The sequence below is a fragment of the Protopterus annectens genome, chromosome 1.part2 (genome assembly GCF_019279795.1).
Source record: "Protopterus annectens isolate FY-2018-M chromosome 1.part2, PAN1.0, whole genome shotgun sequence".
NCBI classification, from domain to species: Eukaryota; Metazoa; Chordata; order Ceratodontiformes; family Protopteridae; genus Protopterus; species Protopterus annectens.
In genome coordinates, this window is record NC_056727.1 from 390,040,718 (window position 1) to 390,065,717 (window position 25,000).

Below are 25,000 nucleotides of genomic sequence, written 5' to 3' on the forward strand. Positions count from 1 at the left end.
TTCTAACCTAAGGTAAAGCGCCAAAACCCTACCTCTAACCCTACACTAAACCCCACATACACAACTAACTATGCACTATCCTTAACCCCAAGGTCCATAACTGCCGCACATGTCCCCTACACACATACACCCAAACAAAATAAATAATCTGCATACATACATTTAACAAAACCCTTCCTCGAACACTACACTAAACCGCACATACACAACTATCTATGCACTATCCTTAACCCCTCCCTAACCCTAAGGTCTGTAACTAGCACACCCTTCCCCTACAGACATACACCCAAACAAATTAAACAATACACATACATACACTTAAAATGACCCTACTTCTAACACTACACAAAACCTTACATACATTACCTATCTATACACTTACCTTAACCCAAATCCTAACACTAAAGACTTATCTATCGCACACTTATCTTACGGAGCTGTACCGCAGATGGGCTGACCAAAACAAATCGACATTTCGGAATTCGCGGTTTTGTACATTCAGGATTTCCATACTTCGCGCAATACGGGTCGATGTCTTCGTATTCGCTCATACTTTTTTTGCGTTCGTAATATAGACCCATATATATATATATATATATATATATATATATATATATATATATATATATATATTTATATATATATATATATATATATATATATATATATATATATAGATAGATAGATATATACACAAACACACACACATATATATGTAAATATATGTAGAGATGGTGGGTTAAATGCATTGAATTTTTCTACTTCCTCCTTGCCTGGGTTAGGCATATCTGCAGATTGCAGTGGTAAAAAAAGGAAACCTATTAGGATTGCTGTACTAATCAACTGTGGTTTTCTAGAGTAGATGTTACTGGGTTGTGAAAATGTGAAGATATTTTGGCAGCAACTCTATGTCATTGACTTTCTTTGTCAACATATCTTATGAGAACATGTATATATGTATGTATCTATACACACACACACACACACATACACACACACACATATATATATATATATATGTATATATATGTGTGTGTGTGTGTGTGTGTGTGTGTATGCACACATATGTTTGCCATTTATAACAGCAAATGATCAGAAGAGTTAACTTTTTTTTTGCTTGTAAAAAGTAAACGCACAGAAAAGAGAACATTATTCCTGTCAAATTCAGCCTGCCGGCAACTTTCCTTGTGAGATCCCATTGCAGCAGAGCATGAAATTTGTTCTTACCTTGCTATGATGTGATCTCAGGGTTAGTTTAGATTTATTAAGGATATGGGGGCGTAGTGGGCTTGCACCCCTACAAAAAATATGATTTTTATTTTTTTGTATTTTCTATTATTTTAGATTCACTCTAAAATGTTTGCTGTTTTTGTGTTAATTTTTTTCTGAATTTTTGTATAATCACATATATACATACACACACACACACACACACACATATATATATATATATATATATATATGTGTATATATATATATATATATATATATATATATATATATATATATAATATATATATATATATATATATAGATATGTATAAAATACCACACACACACGTCAAAGGATAAAACGATCACACAGGCAAATCATCAGTAAAAATAGCAATTAAGACCATGAGGGAGTCTTCACAGTGTAATATCTTAAACCTCCTATAATGAAGGCCCATAGGCAGAGCCAGATCCAGTACTAGGCAATCAAGGCAGTTGGATAAGGTCCTCTGGCTGGTAAATGCCTCCCACTGGATGGGAGGGGGCCTGGTGGCCAGGGGATTCATTTTTTTTAATAAAAAAAATATAGTATGTATTTTTTTAAGGACACTCTTCTTTAAGAACACCCTTTGCTTTTGATCAAACACACCTGTTGCATCTATGCATGATGATCACATAGACATGTTGTTTATGTACCTTTCCGCATTCCTGCATATATGAATACAAAAAGACATTCCTGTGCTGCGGACCACATACGGATAAGTACAGGTAAGATGTATCTGTGTGTGTGTGTGTGTGTGTGTGTGTGTGTGTGTGTGTGTGTGTGTGTGTGTGTGTGTGTGTGTGTGTGTGCATTTGTGCATATATGTTTGCATGTATGTATCTGGGGAGAGTTTAGTCTGGATTTTGATATAAATAGGTTGGTGGAATGTTGCAAGCTGTGGAAGTTGAAGTTCATTCTGAGGTTATACACTTTAAATGCAGGAATGTAAGATGTAACCATTATCTGGGAGGAGTGATTCCAAATAGTGTAGCAGAAGTGAAAGCCTACGAAGGATATTCACTGCAGAAATGATTCACTCTGTATAGTCTGTCAAGATGATAGCTATGATAACCAAACTGTTTTTGTTCTTTGCCAGAATATCATCTCAAGGGGCATGGCCAAAGCAGTGAGCAATTACCTGCATTGTTTTTTTTTTTTTTAGCTCTGCTTCATTTTAACACCAATGACAGTGTTTTTAGTAAAAAAAAAAAACTCAGACTGTTTCAAAACTTGATGGATTTACAGTTGAAGATCTGCTGAATGATTTACTACAAAAAATAACAAGTCTGAAACTCTTTTAATTGCTTTTTCCTGTCAAGAAAATTAGAAAGAACTAGAAATTAGAAAGCACCGACAGGGTTAACTTGTGAACACGACCCGGTAAGTGTGCGATAGTGAGGGACTTAGGGTTAGGGTGCGGGTAAGCTAAGTGTGCGATAGTGAGGGACTTAGGGTTAAGGTGCGGGTAAGGTTAGTGTGCGATAGTGGTGGGACTTAGGGTTAGGGTGCAGTAAGGTTAGTATGCGATAGTGAGGGACTTAGGGTTAGGGTGCGGGTAAGGTAAGTGTGCGATAGTGAGGGACTTAGGGTTAGGGTGCGGGTAAGCTAAGTGTGCGATAGTGAGGGACTTAGGGTTAAGGTGCGGGTAAGGTTAGTGTGCGATAGTGTGGGACTTAGGGTTAGGGTGCAGTAAGGTTAGTATGCGATAGTGAGGGACTTAGGGTTAGGGTGTGGGTAAGGTAAGTGTGCGATAGTGAGGGACTTAGGGTTAGGGTGCAGGTAAGGTGAGTGTGCGATAGTTAGGGATCTTAGGGTTAGGGAGCGGGTAAGGTGAGTGTGCGATAGTTACGGACCTTAGGGTTAGGGTGCGGGTAAGGTGAGTGTGTGATAGTTACGGACCTTAGGGTTAGGGTTTGGGTTAAGGTTAGTGCATAGATAGTTTTGCGTAAGGTGTAGTGTAGGTTTTTAGGTTGTTGGTGTGCTTGTGTTGTGTGTAACAGTGAACTTTTTGTTTTGTTAAGTCTCGAGATTGTGGTGTCTCATGCATGTGAACTTTCATGTTTTTGAGGTTTCGTTTTTCTGGCGTCTGTGTTTTGAGTGTCGATCTTCCGAGCTGTCAGTCTAACATAGGGAACCCATATATATATATATATGTGTATATATATATATATATATATATATATATATATATATATATATATATGTGTGTGTGTGTGTGTGTGTGTGTGTATCTATCTATATATATATATATATATATATATATATATATATATATATATATATATATATATATATATATATATATATAAAACCTAAGCAACATTACATAAATGAATCAATTCCTGCCTTTTTTATAAAAAAGAAACATCTTTATTAAACAATCACTTTACTACATAGGCAATCATACATTTATACAAATTAAAACAAACCACACCGACACAATCCTAGTTGCAAACATTTTACATCACAAACCATACTGACCCTCTCCCAGTTGAAAACATTATAAATCACTTATAATCTAACCAATATTTTCTTTTTTAGTCAAACATTACATAGCTCATTTAAGTCCTGCCACCTTGTAAACACCATTCCTCCCTTGTATGTATTGTTCCCACAATTCCCATTTTTCCTATGTAGTTTGCTCCCACCCTTTTCAAAAGATCTCATGTCCAGTTGTTTTATGTTAATATATTCATTACTTCTAGTATAGTTGGTTTAGATTTTGATTTCCATTTTGTAGTAATTGTTTTTTTTGGCAGCCAGCATTATTACACACATTACCATGCCTGGATAATTTTGATTCTGTATCGTAGCTCAGAAAATTCATCTACCTCATTAGTCCAATCTGCTCACACAGCATCTCTGAGAGTGCATCCTACAGGGAATCCATAAATTCCATCAATTCACTGCACTCCCTGAAAAAATCTTCCCAATTACCTCTTTATTCCCCATCACACCTTCAACATTTGCTGTCTGCCTGAGGAAAAATTCTCTGCAGTCTACTTGGGGTATAAAGATATCTATGTAAACATTTCCAGGCAAAAGTCCTAAATCTTCTAGAATTCGTTGCGTACTTGGGAGACATACATATATCCTCACATTGCTTCTTTGTGAATTGCTTATGCAATCTCTCTTTCCAATTCTTTCTAATCTCATGTGATTGATTCTTACAGTTATGCAATATTTTATATGTTCTACTAAGTATTTTTTTTTAATTGCAGCTTCTGTTCTAGATTCTGCTAAAAACTCTACTAGTGCTGTTCTTTCATTTATGACCCCCAAATGTCTTTCTCTTTGCCTATATTCTGATATCAATCCCTGATAAAAAAGACAATATTTAGGCTGTAGTCCAAATAAATTCCTGGCATTTTCCCATTCTATCATGTTTTCCTCTATAGTTATTTGCTCCCAATACCTTGGTTCCTTTGCCAGTTTTCTCCAATAACTTCCAGCCCCCTCTTGCATGCTGTCTATATCTCTAATTGCAGTCATCCCTATTGGCAGAATCACCTTTCTCCATTCCTGTGGTGGCTTAGTTCTTAGAATACTTTCTGCTACTTTATGGATATAATATTCTGTATGATTATTATTCTCCTTAAAGGCCTGCATCCAAAATCCCAGTCTGTTCCTGTTTCTTGAGCTTCCCCCTGTTTCATTATCATCCCTTTCCACTTTGAAATATAGTTTACTGTTTGTGCTATGTATAGGTGTCTTAACCGTTTAGCTCTGAAACACCCCTACAAATTGGATAAACCCAATCCACTCGAAAAACATCAAAGCAGATACAATAAGCTTTTATTTTTCATGTTCATGTGAAAAATAAAACCTTATAGAATTTTCTTGCATCGTTCCTTTCATGGTGGTGTGCTTTGGTGTTTTTTGAGAGGTGAAGCTTTTTGTGTTTTGTGGTTGTAAACCCAATCCACCCTGTTCTACTCGAAGACTCAGCTTATCCCACTTGACTCTTGCAATCTTCCCCTCCCAGATAATGTCCTTTAGATCTTTATTTATTGCTATCCACAATTTCTCCTCTGGTTGATAAAAATATGCCTGATCTGTGTATAAGATTAAAATGACTAAAATATTTTAACAGCTTTCTTATTGTTCATATCCATGTAACAAAGCTTCCATTTTCTCAGTTTTTGTATTATCTTTTGTTTAGTCTTGTTCCACATATCTTTAGCTGCCACACTAGAATCATTTTAATCCATACTCCTAAATACTTTATTTTATCATGTCCCCATACATATGAATATTCCTGAACCAATTTGTGTGTGGGTACATAATTTACTGCTATTGCCTTTGTTTTAGCTTCATTAATGTTGTATCCCAAAAAAGATCTGAAACTGTTTCAAAATGTTCTACAACACTGTATTGTCCAAAGTAAAATATACCTATTTTGATAAAAATGGTATGTTAAGCATTGTTATAATTGAGTGGAACAGAAAACTGTATACATTGGTGAACTCTTATTACATTCCAGGGGTTGGAGCTTAAGATGCAAAAAATTACTTAGACAGTGTAACCTATTTCATGAAAGGTGACGTCACAATGGCTAGTTGTTTTAATTGTATTTTATCAGACAAATATTCCACTGCAGATAGGTAGCTGAGTATCACATCTTCATCCTAACACTTAACACATTTTGTAAATCTAATGAATTTAAAGGATATACATGAGCTAAGGGAAACAAACTCACTTAAATGTACCCATTATTTATATAGATATGGAACACAAACAAATATTGATATTTTTTGTCTCAAACAATCTATTATCACATATCGGAGAACATTCAATAGTTTCATGTCCATTATTGGACCATACTATTATAATCTTTAATATTACTTTAGAAACTGGCAGTTTAATACATCACAAGAGATTACCAGCTTACATTATTAAAATAAAAGCATTCAAGGATTTGGTATGTTAAAGAGATCAACATTTTCATATAAATAAACTGGAATGGTGAAGTATCTGACAATGTCCTGCAAGGTTCTCTAAAGACTTACTTAAATGGAAGAGTTACAAGCTGGTATATTAGTAAAACAAGAGAATGGGACAAATAATTGATTATACTACATAGCAAAATAGACACATTAAAGTTAAATCTAAATCCAAATGACATTATCAGTCAGCCTGAACTTTAAAACCTTAATTGCAAAATATGTTGATATTCTAAATCTTAAAGTTTCAATAAACCCGAAAGAACCTAAACTTCAATATTTAGTATTCAGTAAACCTTTTAATCTTGCATACACTTGCTCTTAGATCAAAGAAAATTAATAAACTAAATCATATCAGAGAAATTATAACACATATAAATAAAAAAGGAAAAACAGATATTAAATGTATTCTTGACTGCTATAAAATATTTAAGGAAATATAAATAATAATACAAATAACCTAGATAATGATAATGTAGTTGAAACTTTTCTAAAGGAAAATATAAATAATAAAATAACAAGTGAATGAATGAAAAATGTTAGACCATGATAGACAGTTCACTTTAACAGACATTAAAGATCAAATAAAAAGTTAAACAAATAATAAGGCCCTGGAATTAGATGGTCTTATACCAGAACTATATAAAATAATGCCACATGATACAATAGCAATATTAGATAAGCTCTATAGAGAAATTAAAAAAAAACTGCTGAAGTTCCCCCATCATGGAAATATTCCCTTATATCACTTATTTTAAAACAAGATAAGGATCCTATAAAGTTCTCATCCTACAGACCCATTTCACTTTTAAATGTGGAATATAAGATGTTCATGTCCATTTTACCTAAAAAAATCTACTTATACCTAAACTAATTAACAGTGATCAAACTGGGTTTATTTTAAATAGACAAGTACAAGATAATATAATAAGAATACATATATTAATAGACTATGCAAATAAAAATGAAAAATAACTTTCTGTCATTAAGTCTTAGTTTATTGGTCATAGCTGTTTAAAACACTTAAGGAATATAATTTCTCTCCTGAGCTAATTGCATTAATTTCTAAGTTATACAATAGCTCTTGTGCGTTAAAAATAGGCTATTTTTTTTCTAATTCCTTTAAATTACAAAAGGCACACAACAAGGCTTCCATTATCACCTTTACTTTTTGCATTAGCTATAGAACTCTTTGCTAATATTATTAGATCCAATAAGAAAAATAATGGTATCAAAATAAAATAAGATTTTAAATTAAAGATTCAGCTCTTTGGTGATGATATTTTACTAACAATAGATAATATAGAGAATTCATTAGAACATGTAATTATCTCTGTGAGTCAATTTTAAGAAATCTCAACTGAAGATTTAATAATAATGAAACAAGTACATTATTAATTAATAAAAACAACAAAAAATCATACAAAAATATTTCAACTTCAACTGGAATATGAATCAAATAAAATTCATTGGTATAACCAACTTTCAACAGGTTGTTAATAAAATTTAAGTTTAGTCACAAATTGGAACATTTTTTTCTTTACCATGGAAGAATGATTAATGCTTATTAAGATGGTAATTCTCCCTAAATCTTATTTGACATAAAATCTTTAGTAATATCTCCATCAAAAAATATTAATGAATAAGATAAATAACATTCCACTTAAATTTGTTGGTATCCTAATAAACTCATAGTTTCCTCTGATTGGCACAGAAGAGGTTAGGGTAATGGTAGAATAGGATTTCCTGATATTCAGTTGTATGCTACTTCAACATTGTAAAAGTTATAGTATTGTGGATAAATCCATTTTATGATTCATAATGGAAACAAATACATCAATAAATATTATTAGAAACCCAGAACTTCAACAAAATGGTCTAAATACAATCAAGATTCTGAGAATCGGTTACCTTTACAAATATTTGGAGACTTTGTCAACACAGAGATTTAACCTAAATAAGAAATTATCTCCCAGATTATTGGAATTCTTAATAAATGCCAATAATAATGCTAGGAGAAATAAGTCATATTTGTCACAAATTTATAAAATTCTTGACTTAGATTTCATACATTTTGACAATGCCTACTAGAACTTCTCCTGAAGAAAATAATAATGAGGACTTCTCAGAAGAATACAAGAAAATAATATTAAAATCTACAGATAAAACTACATCTTCATTATCTTAGGGAAATGTTTCACTTGGAAATCCTTATACTTGTCTCTTCAAAAAAATTACAATTATGTATAAATCAAATAGAATTAAATGATGGAGATGTGATTCTGGATTAAGAGCTGATTCGACACATATGGTTTATGAATGTGAAGTTATCACCCCTTTTCGGAAAGAAATTAATAACTTCATTCAAGATCTACGGTCAGATAGAAGTAAGTATTTCTAAATTTTTATTTTTCGTTAATGCTTTGATTCCTGAGAAAATTCCAAAGGACCCAAGTGCCTCTTCCTTGGTATATTCTTGCTATAGCCTGAAAAGTAATTATTAAAAATTGGAAAAGTAAAATTACCCCATCTGGTGTTGAATTCATTAGTATGGCAAAAATTGTTTGCAGTAGTGAATTACATACTATAAAGAATAGAACTTATAATATTACACATTTATATAAATCTTGGCTTAAACTTAAAGACTTGCTTGAAAAATATTAATTGTTGCTTATATGTATAACTTTGACATATTGATCATCTGTGGGCCTCAGTAAATAGTTATTTGTTTGTTTTATGATTAATTTGTTTACTTATTGTTTTAAAACCAAAAAAAAATCACCTCAAGCAGTATAGACAAAACCACACACATCTGCATCGTTTGTAAGTCCACAGTTGGAGAATAGTGTGAATTTCCTTAAATTAAAATTAAAGTACATAAGTCAGATGAAGAAATGACCAAAATAATTAAACTTGGAAAGAGAGACTGGGTGATGATAATAGAGCATGAATAGCTTGCAGGAGGAAGATCCAAAGTGAGGAAAGAGGATTCTGAGGAGGTGGGCAACAGTGGAAGATGAGGCCATGAATGGATATTTGAGAGAGGTAGGTTCATGACAGAATTTAGGTAGCACTCTTTTTGGGAGCTGGTAAGACCACAAGTCACATTACCACACTGAGTGGTTGATCATGACATTATGGAGGGGGTTTAAAGGGTTGAAGTACTTGTGAAAAGGGGTTGTATAAGGGTTGGCTACAAATAAATGCATTTGATAACCTTATGCTGTTTTCCTATATATTATATTTCTGTATTACTTCATAGCTTCAGTGACATCTTAATATATGCAGTAATTGCAAAACTGAAAAAAAAAAAACTATTGTCAGCAATTGTAAACATACAGACATACATACAAAACACACACACACACACACACACACACACACACACACACACACACACACACACACACACACTCACACACATGCTCACACACACAAACACACACACACACACACACACACACACACACACACACACACACACACACACACACACACACACACACACGGAACAAGAGCCTGAATCCTCTATCTCAGCTACCAAGCTGCTAAAAAAAATTACGTTTTTAAGTGCATTTTCAAGGAGTTGTGTTTCAAGTGCATTTTTCAAGGACTTGAGTTTCAAGTGCATGTTCAAGGACATGTGAGTTTCAAGGGAAGAGATGTTTATTGATGCTCATCCTAAGTCTGTTTACAATGTGCAACTGCTTTGCTTAGCAAATGGTATTACTATTATGGTATAGCTTGTAAATGCTTGCTAGTAGCACAACTGGTAGCATACTTGCTTTTAGGTTCATAGGTTCATACTAGGCTATCTGCCCAAGGGCATTTATAAGCCTAGCCAGAATGTGTTTGGCTTTCGCCACCCATTTAAAATTTATTTTGCTATGCCCTTTTTCGAGGTTAGTATACTGTGCCTCTGTCTAACAGTGACACAGAAGTGATACCCGGGGTAAACCTATGATCTCCCATCCACTCATCAAGATTCTTCTTGAAGAGAGTCAATGAGGGACTCTGCCTAACCTGGACTGGGATTTTATTCCAGAGTGAAGGGAGCCTCTGGGTTATGAGTCTGTCCCTCCAGCATGTCCTATTTATTTCAGTGCTGAGGTTCAAGTCTCTCGAGCGTGTAGCTCGATGGGATTTGGATTTTCTGAGGTGCAGCATGTCCATTAATTCTGGGTTGGACATGGCTTTATACATCAGGCACAGATCGCCTCTGAACAGGTGGTATGCCACTGAGTAGAGCTGGAGTTTCTTTAACCGGGCAGCATATGGCATCTGTTTGAGCACTTTGATCCTCTTGGTGAGATACGTTTGGGGTCTTTCCAGTTGCTGCAGGTGTCTGGTAAGGCGCATCCCAAAAGGGGCATTGTACTCAATTATGGGCCTGATGAGGGATGAGTAAAGAGGCACGATGACCTCCCCTGATCTAGATGTGAATCCCTTCATGATTAGGTGGGCTATATAAAATGTTTTTCTAACCACTTTGGCCACGTGGTTGTCAAATGAGAGATTGCTATCAACTTGGGTCCCCAGGTCCCTAATTACTTCTTCTGTACTTAATGGATTACCACCTATGTGGTAATTTGTGGGCACTTTGTTTTTGCCAAAGGGGATGACTATACACTTTTTGGCATTTAGCTTGAGGCCATGGCTCTGGCACCAGTTGTCTGTTTCTATGAGGCCCTTTTGGAGGACGCTTGTGTCGGCTGGAGAGTCGATTATGGCGCCCAGTTTGCAGTCATCTGAGAAATATATACCGAACAAGAGAGGTCCCAGGACTGAGCCTTGTGGGACACCACTTGTGACTGGTTTGGAGTCTGACATGGCTCCAGCAATTCTAACCATGTGGGTTCTGTCCTTGAGCCAGTTTGCAATCCATCTAGTAACATAGGGGTTTATATTTAAGCTGGTGAGCTTATCTATAATGCCCAAGTGGGGTATTGTATAGAAGGCTTTTGTGAGGTCCAGGTAGGCTGTGTGGACCACCTTCCCCTCGTCAATTGCCTTGGTGACTGTTTCAAAGAAATCAACCAGGTTTAAGAGGCAGGATCTGCCCTTAACAAAGCCAAACTGGGTAGGATACAGTGTCTGTAGGTCCCCAATATCTTTATTTATGAGGTCCATGATGATCCTTTCCATAGCTTTGCAGACCAAGCTAGTCAGGCTTATGGGACGATAGTTTCCAGGATCCGTTGAGGCACCACCTTTATGGAGAGGGACCACTGTTGCTGTACGCCACTCTTTGGGCACATATCCTGTAGTAAGGCTGAGATTGAACAGTAGTTTTTTATGTTTGGGTTTAGCTCTTCTTGGAGTTCATGTAGGACGCAGCCCAGGACACCGTCTGGTCCCATTGATGGTCTGTTTTTTGCTTTGGAGAGGGCGGCTGTTACCTGAGCATCTGAGATGTCAGGGGGCAGCACTCTGCTGGGATAGATATTTGCCCTTTTGGTGGGGAGGGGGGGGGTTTGCGCTGAACCTGTCAGCTAGGATGTTGGCAATGTCTGTGGGTTCAGTGTATTTTTTGTCATTTTGGACTAATTCTGAGCATATCTGGGAATTACCACCCAGGTTCCTAACATAACTAAAGAAAGCCTTCTTATTATCCTTAGTGTCCTGTGCAATTTTCCTCTCCAAGCTGGCCTTAGACAATTTTATGAGTGGCCATAGTTTTTTGCTAATACTGATCAGTGATGCCTTCCCTTTTTGGGATTTTGCTCTATCATTTAGTAGCTTCCTCCTTCTATTGTATAGTGTGTTTATGGCTGGGGTCCACCAGACAGGACATCTGCCTTTGGAGTATTGGGACTTGGTTTTATTTGGGATTGCATGATCCATGCATTCCTGAAGGTGTTCATAGAATACGTTTATAAAGGATTCTGCGGTCTGGGCCGTATTTTCCACAGGCCCGGGGGCTTTGAAGGATTCCACCTCGGTTTTGAGGAGTGTGAAATTTGCTTTAGAGAAGTTTTTCACTTTGGTTTTCTGGGCAGGGGGTGGGGTTGGGATGTGAATATCCAGTGAGATTAGTTTATGGTCTGATCTTACCAGTGAGGGATATACTTCTGGTCTGGAGCATAGAGTCCCCATGTTGGTGATGATCAGGTCCAGTATGTTTTCCCCTCTTGTGGGAGTGGTAACAAGTTGTTCCATAGCATTTGAGTTTATAAATTCTAGGAACCTTTGGGCTAGGGTGTTGGAGCTAGAGTAATGCTCCCAGTCTATGTTTGGGTAGTTGAAGTCGCCCAATACAATGGTGTTTGGAGAGACCTTCATATTTTCCAGTGTTCTCAGGAAGGCCGAGTGGGGTTCCTGGGTTTGGGAGGGTGGTCCGTAGCAGGCTATAAATTGGAAGGCAGTTTTACCCATTGTTAGTTGCACATGGATAGTCTCTGATGCTTCGTGCTTTGCCACCAATCTGGAGGTGTGGGTATCTTTGATGAATATCGATACTCCCCCTCCTTTTGTGGTTCGGTCCAAGTTTTGGGGCCGAAAAGCACTGTATGAGGTATAACCTGGTAGTGCCAGGGTGCTCTCGGGAGCCCTGAACCAGGTTTCTGTTACTGCACAGATATCAATGTTCTCCATGCTAAGGAGAGTTTCGAAAAGTGCATCTTGAGGTTTAGACTTCTTGCATTGAGTAGCATTACTCTTAGTTTCTTATCCCTTGTGATACCTATGGAGGTGGGTTTGTCTTTTGAGCCTTGCTTAAAAAAGGCACTATGGGGGTAGCAAGAGCCTTTGCCAATATCCGAAAGCCCACGGGTGACAGGTGCAAGCTGTCCCTAGCGAAGCATCGTGGCTTGTCGAGCATATCATCCCAAGCTGACAGGCATTGGATCCCCTTTGAATGACACCAGTACTTAAGCCAATTGTTGAAATTGATCATCTTGTCTTCATATTGTGGCATCATTCTTGGTGAGGGTCAGATACTACTCAAGGTCAGGGTCATACCAGCCTGGGCTACATGCTCAGAGAGCTCCTCTATGTCTCTTTTCATGTAGTCCAGGGAGGTATGTCTCAGGTCATTCACACCAGCATGGACAATGACTGAGTCATATTTGTACTTGCCTTGGAGTGACCTGAGTGCTTGTGTTATGTGGTGGATCCTAGCGCCCGACAGGCTGCTCACCGTGACCCTCTCCTTGTTCAGCCTGGTTTGCAGGACGTCAGTGTGCCTGACGATAGAGTCACCTATTACAAGTGTATCAGGTATGTTGTTTAGTCTTAAGGGCTGTGACTGTTTGGCACACTGGCTTTGTGAGGTATGTGTTGCACGTGTTTTGTTTTGGGGTAGCGGTTGCTTGGGTGTCTGCTTTGGAGGTCTCTGCTGCTTAGGCAGATCTTTATTTAGAGCCTCCGAGTATGTTTTTGTGTGATTATGTGTTTGGTTTGCTGTCGTGGTAGGTCTATGTGAGACTGGAATTGTAGTGAGTGTGGTTTCCTTCTCCTCCTGACTGGTTATGCCATCACTGAGTTGAGAGTGCTTAGCCTCCAGTTTGGCTATATGATTGCATCGCTCACATGTGTTAGAATTTGTTGGGAGGAGGAGAGGGTTGTCTGTGTACATGAGGTAGTTGTAACATTGCCTCAAGATTCCCAGATTCACCAGCTGGACTGGAGAGGAGATTGACAACTGACCTTTGGGCATGCTAGAATAATATTGGGAATTCCTTTATAATTTAAAACAAGGGCCAGTGGGGAGTGAGGGTGTAGTGCTTTTAATTTTTAGTGCAAACTTATATAATTGCTTTAGTGAGCAAGTGCCAGGTAACTTAAGTGCAATGTGTTACAGGTAACTTAAATGCAAAAATGACAAACAGTAACTTTCTTTTAAGTGAAACAAGGAAATAAGTACAGTAAGCAATGCAGATATCACTAGTGATCCACAGAAGCGCTGAGAAGCCGCGTATTAGGTGGAATTAGTGTTCCAGGGAAATAACAAGCAAACAAACAACAAGCATATAAACAAAGCTAGATTCAGCAGGCCTGGATCTAGTCTATGCTATAGCAAACAAGGTGTACCAATTTCAGTAAGATACAGTTCAAATATTCAGGCACTATAAACCTTTAACCAGAAATTCCCAGCTCAGAAGGGCAGAGTCCAGCCTCTTATCCCACAAGAGTGCAGACCACAAACCTTCTTAATGTAAAATAACTGGCCTGAAGCCCAAGTGCTTAAACCAGAACTAATACACTTTAAGAATAACAGACACTGGGCTCTCAATCAGCAGTTCCCAACTTAGGAGGGTGAAAGCTACCTGTCCTGCCACCACAGTGCATGCCACAAACCTTCCTAATGTAAAACAACTGGTCTGAAGCCCAAGTGCTTAATCCAAAAGACTTAGAATGATAGCTACACTTTAATCAAGTTACTACCAAGCAGTAATAAATACAATTGAATACTTTAGAGAATGCCTGGATTAGTGCTCAAGTTACACAAACAAAGCTAGATCCAGTAGGCCCAAATCCAGTCTATGCCACAGCAAACAAGGCGCACCAACTTCAGTAAGAAGCAGTTCAGATATGCATGCACTATAAGCCTTTAACCAGAAATTCCCAGCTCAGAAGGGCAGAGTCCAGCCTCTCCTCCCACAAGAGTGCAGACCACGATCCCTCTTAATGTAAAATAACTGGCCTGAAAGCCCAAGTGCTTAAACCAGAATTAATACACTTTTAGAATAACAGACACTGAGCCTTCAATCAGCAGTTCCCAACCTAGAAGGATGTAAGCTACCTGTTCTGCCACTACAGTGCAGACCACAAACCCTCTAAGTGCAAAACAACTGGTCCGAAGCCCAAGTGTTTAAACCAAAAGGCTTAGAATGTGTTGCACCAAGCAGTAATAAATACAATTGAGTACTTTCAAGGTGATGCAAAAGTAAAATAAAGTAGGTAGAAACACTACAGTAAAAGCAGATGAATTTTTTTTTTCTGAACAAGTGCTGAGATCAAAGAAACAGATTTGAGTGCTGAAACTAGAAAACTGGCTAGTTATAAGAAAAAAAAACTAAGCTAGAAGGCTTCCCTCCAACACAGAAGGGTTTGGGGGCTCAGAAGCCTACAAATAGTCTATACCACTTAACAGGAAAGGCAGGAAACAAGCTTAATTTTTTTCTGTTTCCCAGATGCTCTCTTTGTACACAGTAGGAGTGCCTGAAATCAGAATATGATCTCACTGCACTCAGTTGAGTGAGCAAATGAGATGGGCCCAGAAGGAGTATCCAAACACAAATTTACAAGAGGGGCGGGCAGTTTCAAGGCCACTAAGATTAACACCAAAACAAAAACAGGGAGGGTGGGTGGGACTAACTGAAGAGCAGAGTCAAAACTTCCAGTTCAGTTAATATTCCTGCAACACTGTTAAAATCAATTTAAATACTGTATTTTTGAAAAAAAAAAGTGCAGATAAAGGTACTTAAATTCTCTTATACGTCCAGTTGAATACAGCTAGTTCTTAGCTGGCCAAAGCTGAGGTTTTTAAGCAGAAAATATTTCACACTGTACCACTTAAATAGGCAAGGACAGGAAATCAAAAATGTGGCTACCCCCACACCTGTAATTACTAGCAAATAACAAAATTCAGCAAACACTGACTAACTTCCAGTTCAGTTAATATTCCTGCAACACAGTTAAAATCAATTTAAATACTGTATTTTTGAAAAAAAAGTGCAGATAAAGGTACTTAAATTCTCTTATACGTCCAGTTGAATACAGCTAGTTCTTAGCTGGCCAAAGCTGAGGTTTATAAGCAGAAAATATTTCACACTGTACCACTTAAATAGGCAAGGACAGGAAATCAAAGAATGTGGCTACCCCACACCTGTAATTACTAGCAAATAACAAAATTCAGCAAACACTGACTAACTTCCAGTTCAGTTAATATTCCTGCAACACAGTTAAAATCAATTTAAATACTGTATTTTTTGAAAAAAAAAGTGCAGATAAAGGTAGTTAAATTCTCTTATACGTCCAGTTGAATACAGCTAGTTCTTAGCCGGCCAAAGCTGAGGTTTTTAAGCAGAAAATATTTCACACTGTACCACTTAAATAGGCAAGGACAAGAAATCAAAGAATGTGGCTACCCCCACACCTGTAAGTGCTAGCAAATAACAAAATTCAGCAAACACTGACTAACTTCCAGTTCAGTTAATATTCCTGCAACACAGTTAAAATCAATTTAAATACTGTATTTTTGAAAAAATGTGTAGATAAAGGTAGTTAAATTCTCTTATCGTCCAGTTGGATATAGGTAGTTCTTAGCGCCAAAGCTGAGGTTTTTAAGCAGAAAATATTTCACACTGTACCACTTAAATAGGCAAGGACAGGAAATCAAAGAATGTGGCTACCCCCACACCTGTAATTACTAGCAAATAACAAAATTCAGCAAACACTGACTAACTTCCAGTTCAGTTAATATTCCTGCAACACAATTAAAATCAATTTAAATACTGTATTTTTTGAAAAAAAAAGTGCAGATAAAGGTACTTAAATTCTCTTATAAGTCCAGTTGAATACAGATATAGAAGACTGTGGGTTCTGTTCCCACAGCATGTAGATGGATTTCTGATACTAATTTATACTTTAAGGGGGTGGGGTGCTGCAATCTTGAGTATGTCTTCCTTTGCATGAGATGCCTAGTAGCTATGAACCTGTTATCAGTTTGCCACCCATTCCATATTGCAATATTACCAGTTTACCATTTTTTAATTTAACATAGCCAAATTATTCTTCAAGGGCAGCAGACACTGAATTTGTTAATAAAATACTGAAATATAACGTTGTTTGCTAGCAGCAATGTCTTCATTAGTTACAAATCTTTTTAATGTGGAATTATTCAAATGACTTTTACTTCTGCAAAGATTGTGCATATTGACTGATATTGGTGGATTGTAATAATGGATGTTTGAATCACCTTTTACGTTTGAAATATTCTGAATTGGACAGTTTTGTCATTATTGGTGCATATGTTTTATTTCATTGCTTCCTGGAAAAATGTTCAAAACTATAAATGTAAAACGTGCTTTAACAAGCGGTGCTCAGTTATACAAATAATATAATTTATACGATTAGGAAGTTTCATCAAACATCTCATGCATGTTTGCATGCTCCTAAAAATGTGCTCATGGGGCTTATGATTTGAAAACAGTCAAATGTTAAACTGTATCCACTACTGGTCAAATGCATTTTCTTTGAATGTGGTTTTCAATGCCATTTCAATGAATGTGAGTTTCAAGGGCAGAGAAGTTTTAATGTTAAGTCTGTTTTCATTGTGGCACTGTATTGCTTTGTTTAGCAAATGTCTATCAGTGTCTGTGCTATAAAATTTGAAAGAAAAGTTGTAAATTAAATGCAAATACCTGTAATAATTGTAGAAATAAAGCAGAAAACAGTATGTACACTGAAAGGTTTGACCAGTGTTTATGGTAACTGGGAAGAAATATCCATGTAATGGGATACTACAATGGGTGGGGGTCCAATCTGTTACTCTGCCTAGGGCCCCATTTGACCATGATTCAGCTTTGCCCATGGGATATAAGCAAATGACCCCTTAAGGACATATCAGTGTTTCAGCTATATGGCTTCTGAATGCCCATGAGTTTTAACTTTTTGATTCTTAAGTCTGTATGGATATGCATTATCTTGTATATATTATTATGCAACCATATAATTGTGTGTGTGTGTGTGTGTGTGTGTGTGTGTGTGTGTGTGTGTGTGTGTGTGTGTGTGTGTGTGTGTGATTCCACAAATTATTATGCAGTCATATATTCATATTCGCCCTTGAACCGGCCAACCATCAGCTTGCTTTAGTTGTACATTTGGTCATGGATAATTCATTTCCCAGTGGGGTGAGAACTATTCAAAGGGGCTAACATTCAGGCACTATGTAGGTAAGCTCATTCCCTTGTCCCCCATCATGTCTAGTGTGGGGGAGGGAGTTATTAATTTTGACTCTGACCCCAGAATTTGTGGCTAACTACTTTTGGCTGGAGTACAGAATATCACTATATGCCCAGTGACACGTGTGTACTTCCTTTTATTCACCAATAGTGGCTGCAGCGCTATACACTATTTGCTGTGCATCTTACCCTATAATTCTACTGTATTTGAGCTCTGACCCCATTAGAGGCAAGATCTGTATTGAGTTGAGTCACTTCCCGCCACATGAAATTTGTAAGCTGACAACAGCTGCCTATTTCCATCTTCTCTTATCAGCTTATCCATGGCCTAGATCTTTACACAGTCTTGGGCCATATGGGTAATAATTAGGGCTTTATTTCTCCATGCCACAAAGCTGACCAGCCCCCAGGATGACTTTCCATATATGTGAATGCTTACTTTACACCTTCTAACTTTTGTCCTGTTTTTGTATTAACTTTATCTGCGTCAAGTGATTCTATAAACTCTGGTATTGCCTGTAACTCAAACAGTCACAGTATCAATTCACTGTACTGCCATGATTGGCAATGCATAGATATATGAATCATATACTCTGAATATGATCAAGAAAGCACATTTTCATATATCAAAATCCCATGTTTCTACATCTTTCTATTCCATGTTAGTATCAGATGTCTTTCTACAGTGTAATACATTTCACATTGAAACATGACAGGCACATGTTTGTTTATTTCGGTTTCTAAGGTCTGCAGTTAAAGATTTCTATGTCCACCCTGTATCTGCACATCTAATTTTGCAAATAATTTACTTCTATTATCACTGCCATTTCTCATATTGGTGCTGTGCTGATTTACTCTTCCATGTTCTACGATCTCAATGTGCTTTTGTTTTGTGTCGTTTATGCATATCACAGTTCATTTGCACAGTATGTCTTATAATTGCTTTAGCTTGTACTGCCTTTAAATGAAGCTCAGGTGCAGAATGATTATGAGCATTGTGATTCTGAGTCCCCATCTGCTGAAGAGGAAACAAGGGTTGTGAGCAGATTTTGTTCTATCCTACAACAGGCATTTCAAATATTACTGTTCAACATTAATAAGTTGGCAATTACCTTATGCAACCCACAAAACAGACAGAGGATATTAACACATGGCATGAACCTTCTAGCAGAAAGTAAATATTTGCAATGCTAGGCAATGCCACTTTTTTTTTTTTGAAAGAATAGACTATACTAAAATTGTGTTGGTAATGTAAATGTTACTCCATATCAGAACTCACGTGTAATACATTTCTCACTTACCATTCTGACTAAAACAAAAAAAATAACATTTTAGTGTTATCATTGATTTATTTTTGAAATGTTGAGAAATCACTCATTTTTTTTTTATTTCAGCAAGTCAAAAAGTCACAGCAAAGACAGAAGACCTGATTCAGAGTATAGTAACAGGTAAGCCGCTATATCCTCTCAGCAGAACATAATCATTATGAATGAAATTTTAGTTTGAGGCATACTATTAGTTATTAGCATTTGTTTTAATATGTCTTACTGCCTGTATGTGATACAATGGCTAGTTCATTTGTTTTTTTTTTCTGTTTGCTACAGTGATAGTGAACTTAATCACTTGTGCAGGAAATGCTGTACTCTATTGCTCACAAAAAACCCACATGATGTGAAGCCACTCTCTCGGGTTTCTCAGATTTCTGCTGAGATCAGAGTGTTGTTCTGACTAGATCCAGTTTAATGTGTGCTAGAATTCATTGTGCAACTTATGGCCTGATGAAAACTTTTTGCAGAATCTGGGACAGATGCATTTGTCCTGAAAATGGTAGTGACATGTTGCACGTCTCCGACACATGGCTAGGTTTGGCCTTATGTGATGGAGAGCAACAGAAAAATCTATATACTTCACTTATTGTGGCCTTCATCTTGAAGAGAAGCAACCACTGAATCATTTCCCAACAGATTTCTCTGTCAACATGTTAACTCAATAGTTAATGATCCAAACTATAATAGCTTTCATTAAATATAATGTAGTTAGTCTAACTAATGACCTGATGTTAGCACTTCTCAAAGCAATTACCTTCAGAAGCACTAAGCACCAAAAAAAGATTATGGAATAAAGTATATCATGTAACTGACCACATGATATCAGTCAATAATGTTCTGTCATACTATATATGTGTGAATACTTTTAAAATTACTTAGAAATTTAGGTGCAATAGGTGCCAAGATGCAATATTTCATTATTTGTTTTTGTTTTCTTGTGCAAGTTAACATACATTAAATCTTAGAGGTAATTGGAAACACTATTTTAAGCAATGATTATAATAATAGTTTACCCAGAACTGGCCCAGAAATTCAGTAATTTTACAGTTTAGTACATCAGTTCTTACAATACCTGCTTTATGTAAAGGATACACATAAATGTAAATATTCAGTTGTGAAGAGGGTTAAGTTTCTTAAGGTCCAGAACACTGTAGTCAGCTGATGCAGGCTACCCTCATATATGCCAATAATTTTGTAACTATCCTGTTTTTTTTTTTAAGTTGTAAATTAAATCCAAATACCTGTAATAATTGTAGAAATAAAGCAGAGAAACAGAAAGCAAACACCTCATTCTAATATAGGTGTAGCCTCAAAGGGTGTACTTTGACAGAATAAATCTGGAAGAACGCCTTAGTCTGTAGTTGGTCTTGGCATCTTCTATTCAACAGCATCCCCATTGTTTCTACATATCACAACATACTGTAACTTTTATGGTGTCACTACGTTTAGTGAAATAATTCACTATTTCACTGCTGTCTCTAAACTATACAGTTTTTTGCAGAATATTCAGATGTTTGCCTCAATATTTTGGTCTGTTCCTCATAAAATTTGTGTTTTTCTGGCTAATCATTGAGGATTATAGTTACTAAATAATTATAGACATTTGAGTTTCAGAATTCGTAACCTTCGGCAAATGCATGCTATCTCAAAACCAATTTTTTAGCAACATTCTAAGTTTATAAGAGCAATATATAAAAATGTGTCTTCCATTTGCTTTGGCTTTATCCTGATCTCTTGTTCTAAGAGGTTGAGAGGTATAGATCTCTTTTATTAAATATGACTGGAAACACACATGATTACTTGTACCCAAAATTCACAGAGAAAAGCTAAACTTTGGGAGCATACAGGTACAACAGCTGTATGATATAGAAAGTTGGTTTAATCATGGTTTTGGGCACCCGTAGCACTCTGACCATCGTGGTTTTGGGCACTGATGGCACTCTGACCATCAGTTATGTCCTACAGTCCTCCCACTCTCCTTCATCTATCAGTTCTGTTTCTTCTGTTGGAATGGACCCATCTGGAAACAGAGATCAGAGACCTCACATTCAGTGGACATGGAAATGAAGTAAGTATAGTCATGATATAGTTACAGTCTTGGCACATGCTGGACTTTTTTCTGTGCTAGTCTTTTAACACTCCTCTTGTTAGCCATAAAGTGCCATGCAGTAACTGCTACACACAGGTGTGCCTGCATCCTCAAATGCAATGCACAATAATGTGTCCAACTAATTGTAAATGGAGCCCTCTATACTGAGCCAGAATGTTGATTAAATCTACTGGCTGATAAATTAATCTGAATTTTACCCTACCCCCACCTCCCACAAACAACCCTCAGGAAATAGCCTCAACCATATTTTAATCCATTACTATTACCCCATCTATTACTAGGTTACAGATCATCAATGCACTCCCCAAGACCAAGAATGCTGCACTGCTGCCCCTGATAATATTTCTGGATGCCTCCTTAATGGTATGAAACAAGATCCATCAGGACCACTAGAATCACTATTAGCTGTAGTGTCCAGCCAGGCTTCATTCCAACCTAATGGAGGACTGTAGCTGTCATTCCTATGCACAGTGGTAGCCACATGTGAACCCTGGGAACTACAGACTCATACATCTGAATGGGTGTACATGCAAAGCCATAGAAATAATTACCAATGAAATAATAAACAATAACAGGAAACCTTCAGACACTGTATCTGACTCAGTTTGGTTTCATCAAGGACAAGTCATTTCTATTCAACTTGTTGGACTTCTTTGAGAATGTCAGCAAAGCAATACATGAGGACAAAACACTGCATACTGCCTACCTTCACATGACCAAAACTTTCAACACAATAAAGTGGTAGCAGGTGGGTTTGGGACAATTGTTAGCATTTGATTCTGTTGCTGGGTTATTAGCTAGGGTTAAAATAGCCCTTAGCCAGTTGGTTTAAAGATAAAATGGACAGGGGAGACTACCTCTACAAAGAGACCAGTCACTAGAAAAGTCCCTCAGTGCTCAGTCCTGGGGTGCTCCTTTTTTGACATCTACTTCACTGAAGTTAAGGCTGAGATCAAGGGCCTCTTGGTGACCAAGTTTGGAAATGTTTGCAAACTAGGTGCAGTCATAAATGCCCCAAAGGCACCAATACCCTCCAAGAAGGCCTGACACAGACCAATAACTGGTGCCAAAGCCATGGTCTAAAAGTCAATGCAATGAAATTCATCACAGTATCCTATGATAAAAATAGCTACTCCTGAAAAGTACCAGATTAATAATGCACCCCCCAAGAGTAGATCCAGTGGTAAAGGATCTGGGAGGTCATGTAGATAGTAACTTGCCCTTTGGCCATCATGTGTCTATAGTAGTAAGGAAATCATTCAGTGCTGTACAATGTATAATCAAAGGGTATGGCATCAAGCTCCAAGTAAGTCATTGTTCTGCTGTACTTAGCCCTCATCAAACCAACCATTGAGCATAATGACCTCTTTAATATGTGTTTGACCAGGTGTATGCTACAGATGGAGTGTCAGCAAAGGTTCCTCATAAAAGAATACAGGGCTTAAATAATATGCCCTACCTGGATCACCTCAAAGCCCTATCCCTGGATTCAGTCTCCTACAGACTGCTGAGAGGTGATCTATGCCCTTCTTTCAAAGTATCCAGTGATCCTATCATTATGAACCTGTTGCTTGTGAACATAACAACATCATAATTACCTGATCCAGGGACAAAAAACTCATCTGTAATATAAACACGACATCTAGGAGGGACTGGCATGTGTTTCAGGGACAACCCTTTCTCTGGAACAGGCTTCCCATCCACATGAAACAGAATTCTTCCCTAACCCAAGTAATGCATGGTTTGGAAGAATGAATGGGGAATTGGAAATTTACCCTTGGTTTGGCAACTATGTCTCTCTTAGACAGAGGCAACCTGTAATGCTTGGTCATCCATGTTCAAGTCTATATGTACCTCTTAAAATAACCCCAGGGTATCAAAACTTCTCAGGTACATTTGGGAAGCATAGCTAGGCTTAAAAAGGACCACTGGAATCATTAGCATAGTAACTACCTGTGAAACTATGGATGCATCATTTTGGAATTTCCTTACATAAGTACCTCCCTGTTGTTCCAAACCAGATTTGTGAGCTATCAAATTCTGAGCACTGCCATTACTCCCACAAAGGCATATCTGAAATGAAAGTATGCAGGCATGCAATTCAAGGTATACTTACTTATGTTATGTGCATGCATTGTTATCTGTGCAAGGTGTACTTACTTATATTATGTGCATGCACTGTTTTCTGTGCAAGGTGTACTTGATTATGTTATGTGCATGCACTGTTATCTGTGCAAGCTGTACTTATATTATGTGCATGCACTGTTTTCTGTGCAAGGTGTACTTGATTATGTTATGTGCATGCACTGTTATCTGTGCAAGCTGTACTTATGTTATGTGCATGCACTGTTATCTGTGCAAGGTGTACTTGATTATATTATGTGCATGCACTTTTATCTGTGCAAGGTGTACTTATGTATGTTATGTGCATGCACTGTTATCTGTGTAAGCTGTACTTACATATGTTATGTGCATGCACTGTTATCTGTGCTGTTGAATCATTGGGAAGTGAGATTGTCTCAGGTTGTTTATCTGCCTGCTTTTACAGTCATTTATTTCTCCATTGAGGTTAAGGGCATGGCTGATGTCAGTGCTGCATAGCATCCTAATGATGATGACAATCTAACTCTAGCACAGTCCGAGGGCCTGATTCCTCTGTCAGCAACAACTGTAGAGGGCACACTTCCACTGATTCCAGTTACACAGCATTGTTGACTATGGCACCTGCACAATCTATCCATTGATGTAGACTGACAAGTCATGCCAGCACTCCTCAGGCAGGCAGCACCCTCAACCCCTAGTCACACACCAAAAGTAGACACTGGTGTCATCATAGATCTTGGGGACAGTGGGCAGGAGCAGTGGGTTGATAGCCATCAATGTAATAGTTTCTGTTAATTACCAGAACTGGGTGTGCAGGGCTGTCATCCAGGCCCACGTGGATGACACCACTGTCATCCTGGTAGACCTAAGAGGTGTACTGACTAGCCAGTGGAACAATGTATGTGAAGATGTGCAATGCCTGCATCAACTCCTTGGTGTGTAAGACAGACATCTGTGTGCCCTCTCTGTCTCAACATACTATGACCTATGCCAGTCCTGTGCCCACTTCTCATTCACCTCCACTTTGGGTACATCCCACAACATAGGTAAGAAAAGGTCATGTATTACTTCCTCCTCACACTATTTTTCTGTGGCCTGTTTGTTGTGCCATGGTGCGGCCACATACACAGAAGTAGCACATGGAACAATAATGCACATTGCACACCCAGTTCTGGTTTTGGTCACACAGTCCAGCTTCATCCTTGCTGTAGGGTGTAGCTGCCCATGACATTCCTCAGAATGAATGCACTTACAGGTGGGGATGATCATGGTCTGCATCATTCACATATGAGGTTCTAAAACACCTGTCATAGCCACCTACACAGAGTGCAACAACACATGCAAGAGTGGCATTG

General features: G+C 37.5%; 1 protein-coding gene across 1 annotated transcript in view; it reads left to right on the plus strand.

Moving 5' to 3' along the window:
• The window catches only part of PLCB1 (phospholipase C beta 1), a 4,354,095-nt gene that overhangs the window by 3,720,830 nt on the left and 608,265 nt on the right, over positions 1–25,000 (plus strand). Inside the window, exon 25 of the mRNA XM_044056572.1 lies at positions 19,499–19,552. Within this exon, the coding sequence (XP_043912507.1) occupies positions 19,499–19,552 (54 nt within the window). The remainder of the gene's footprint in view (positions 1–19,498; positions 19,553–25,000) is intronic.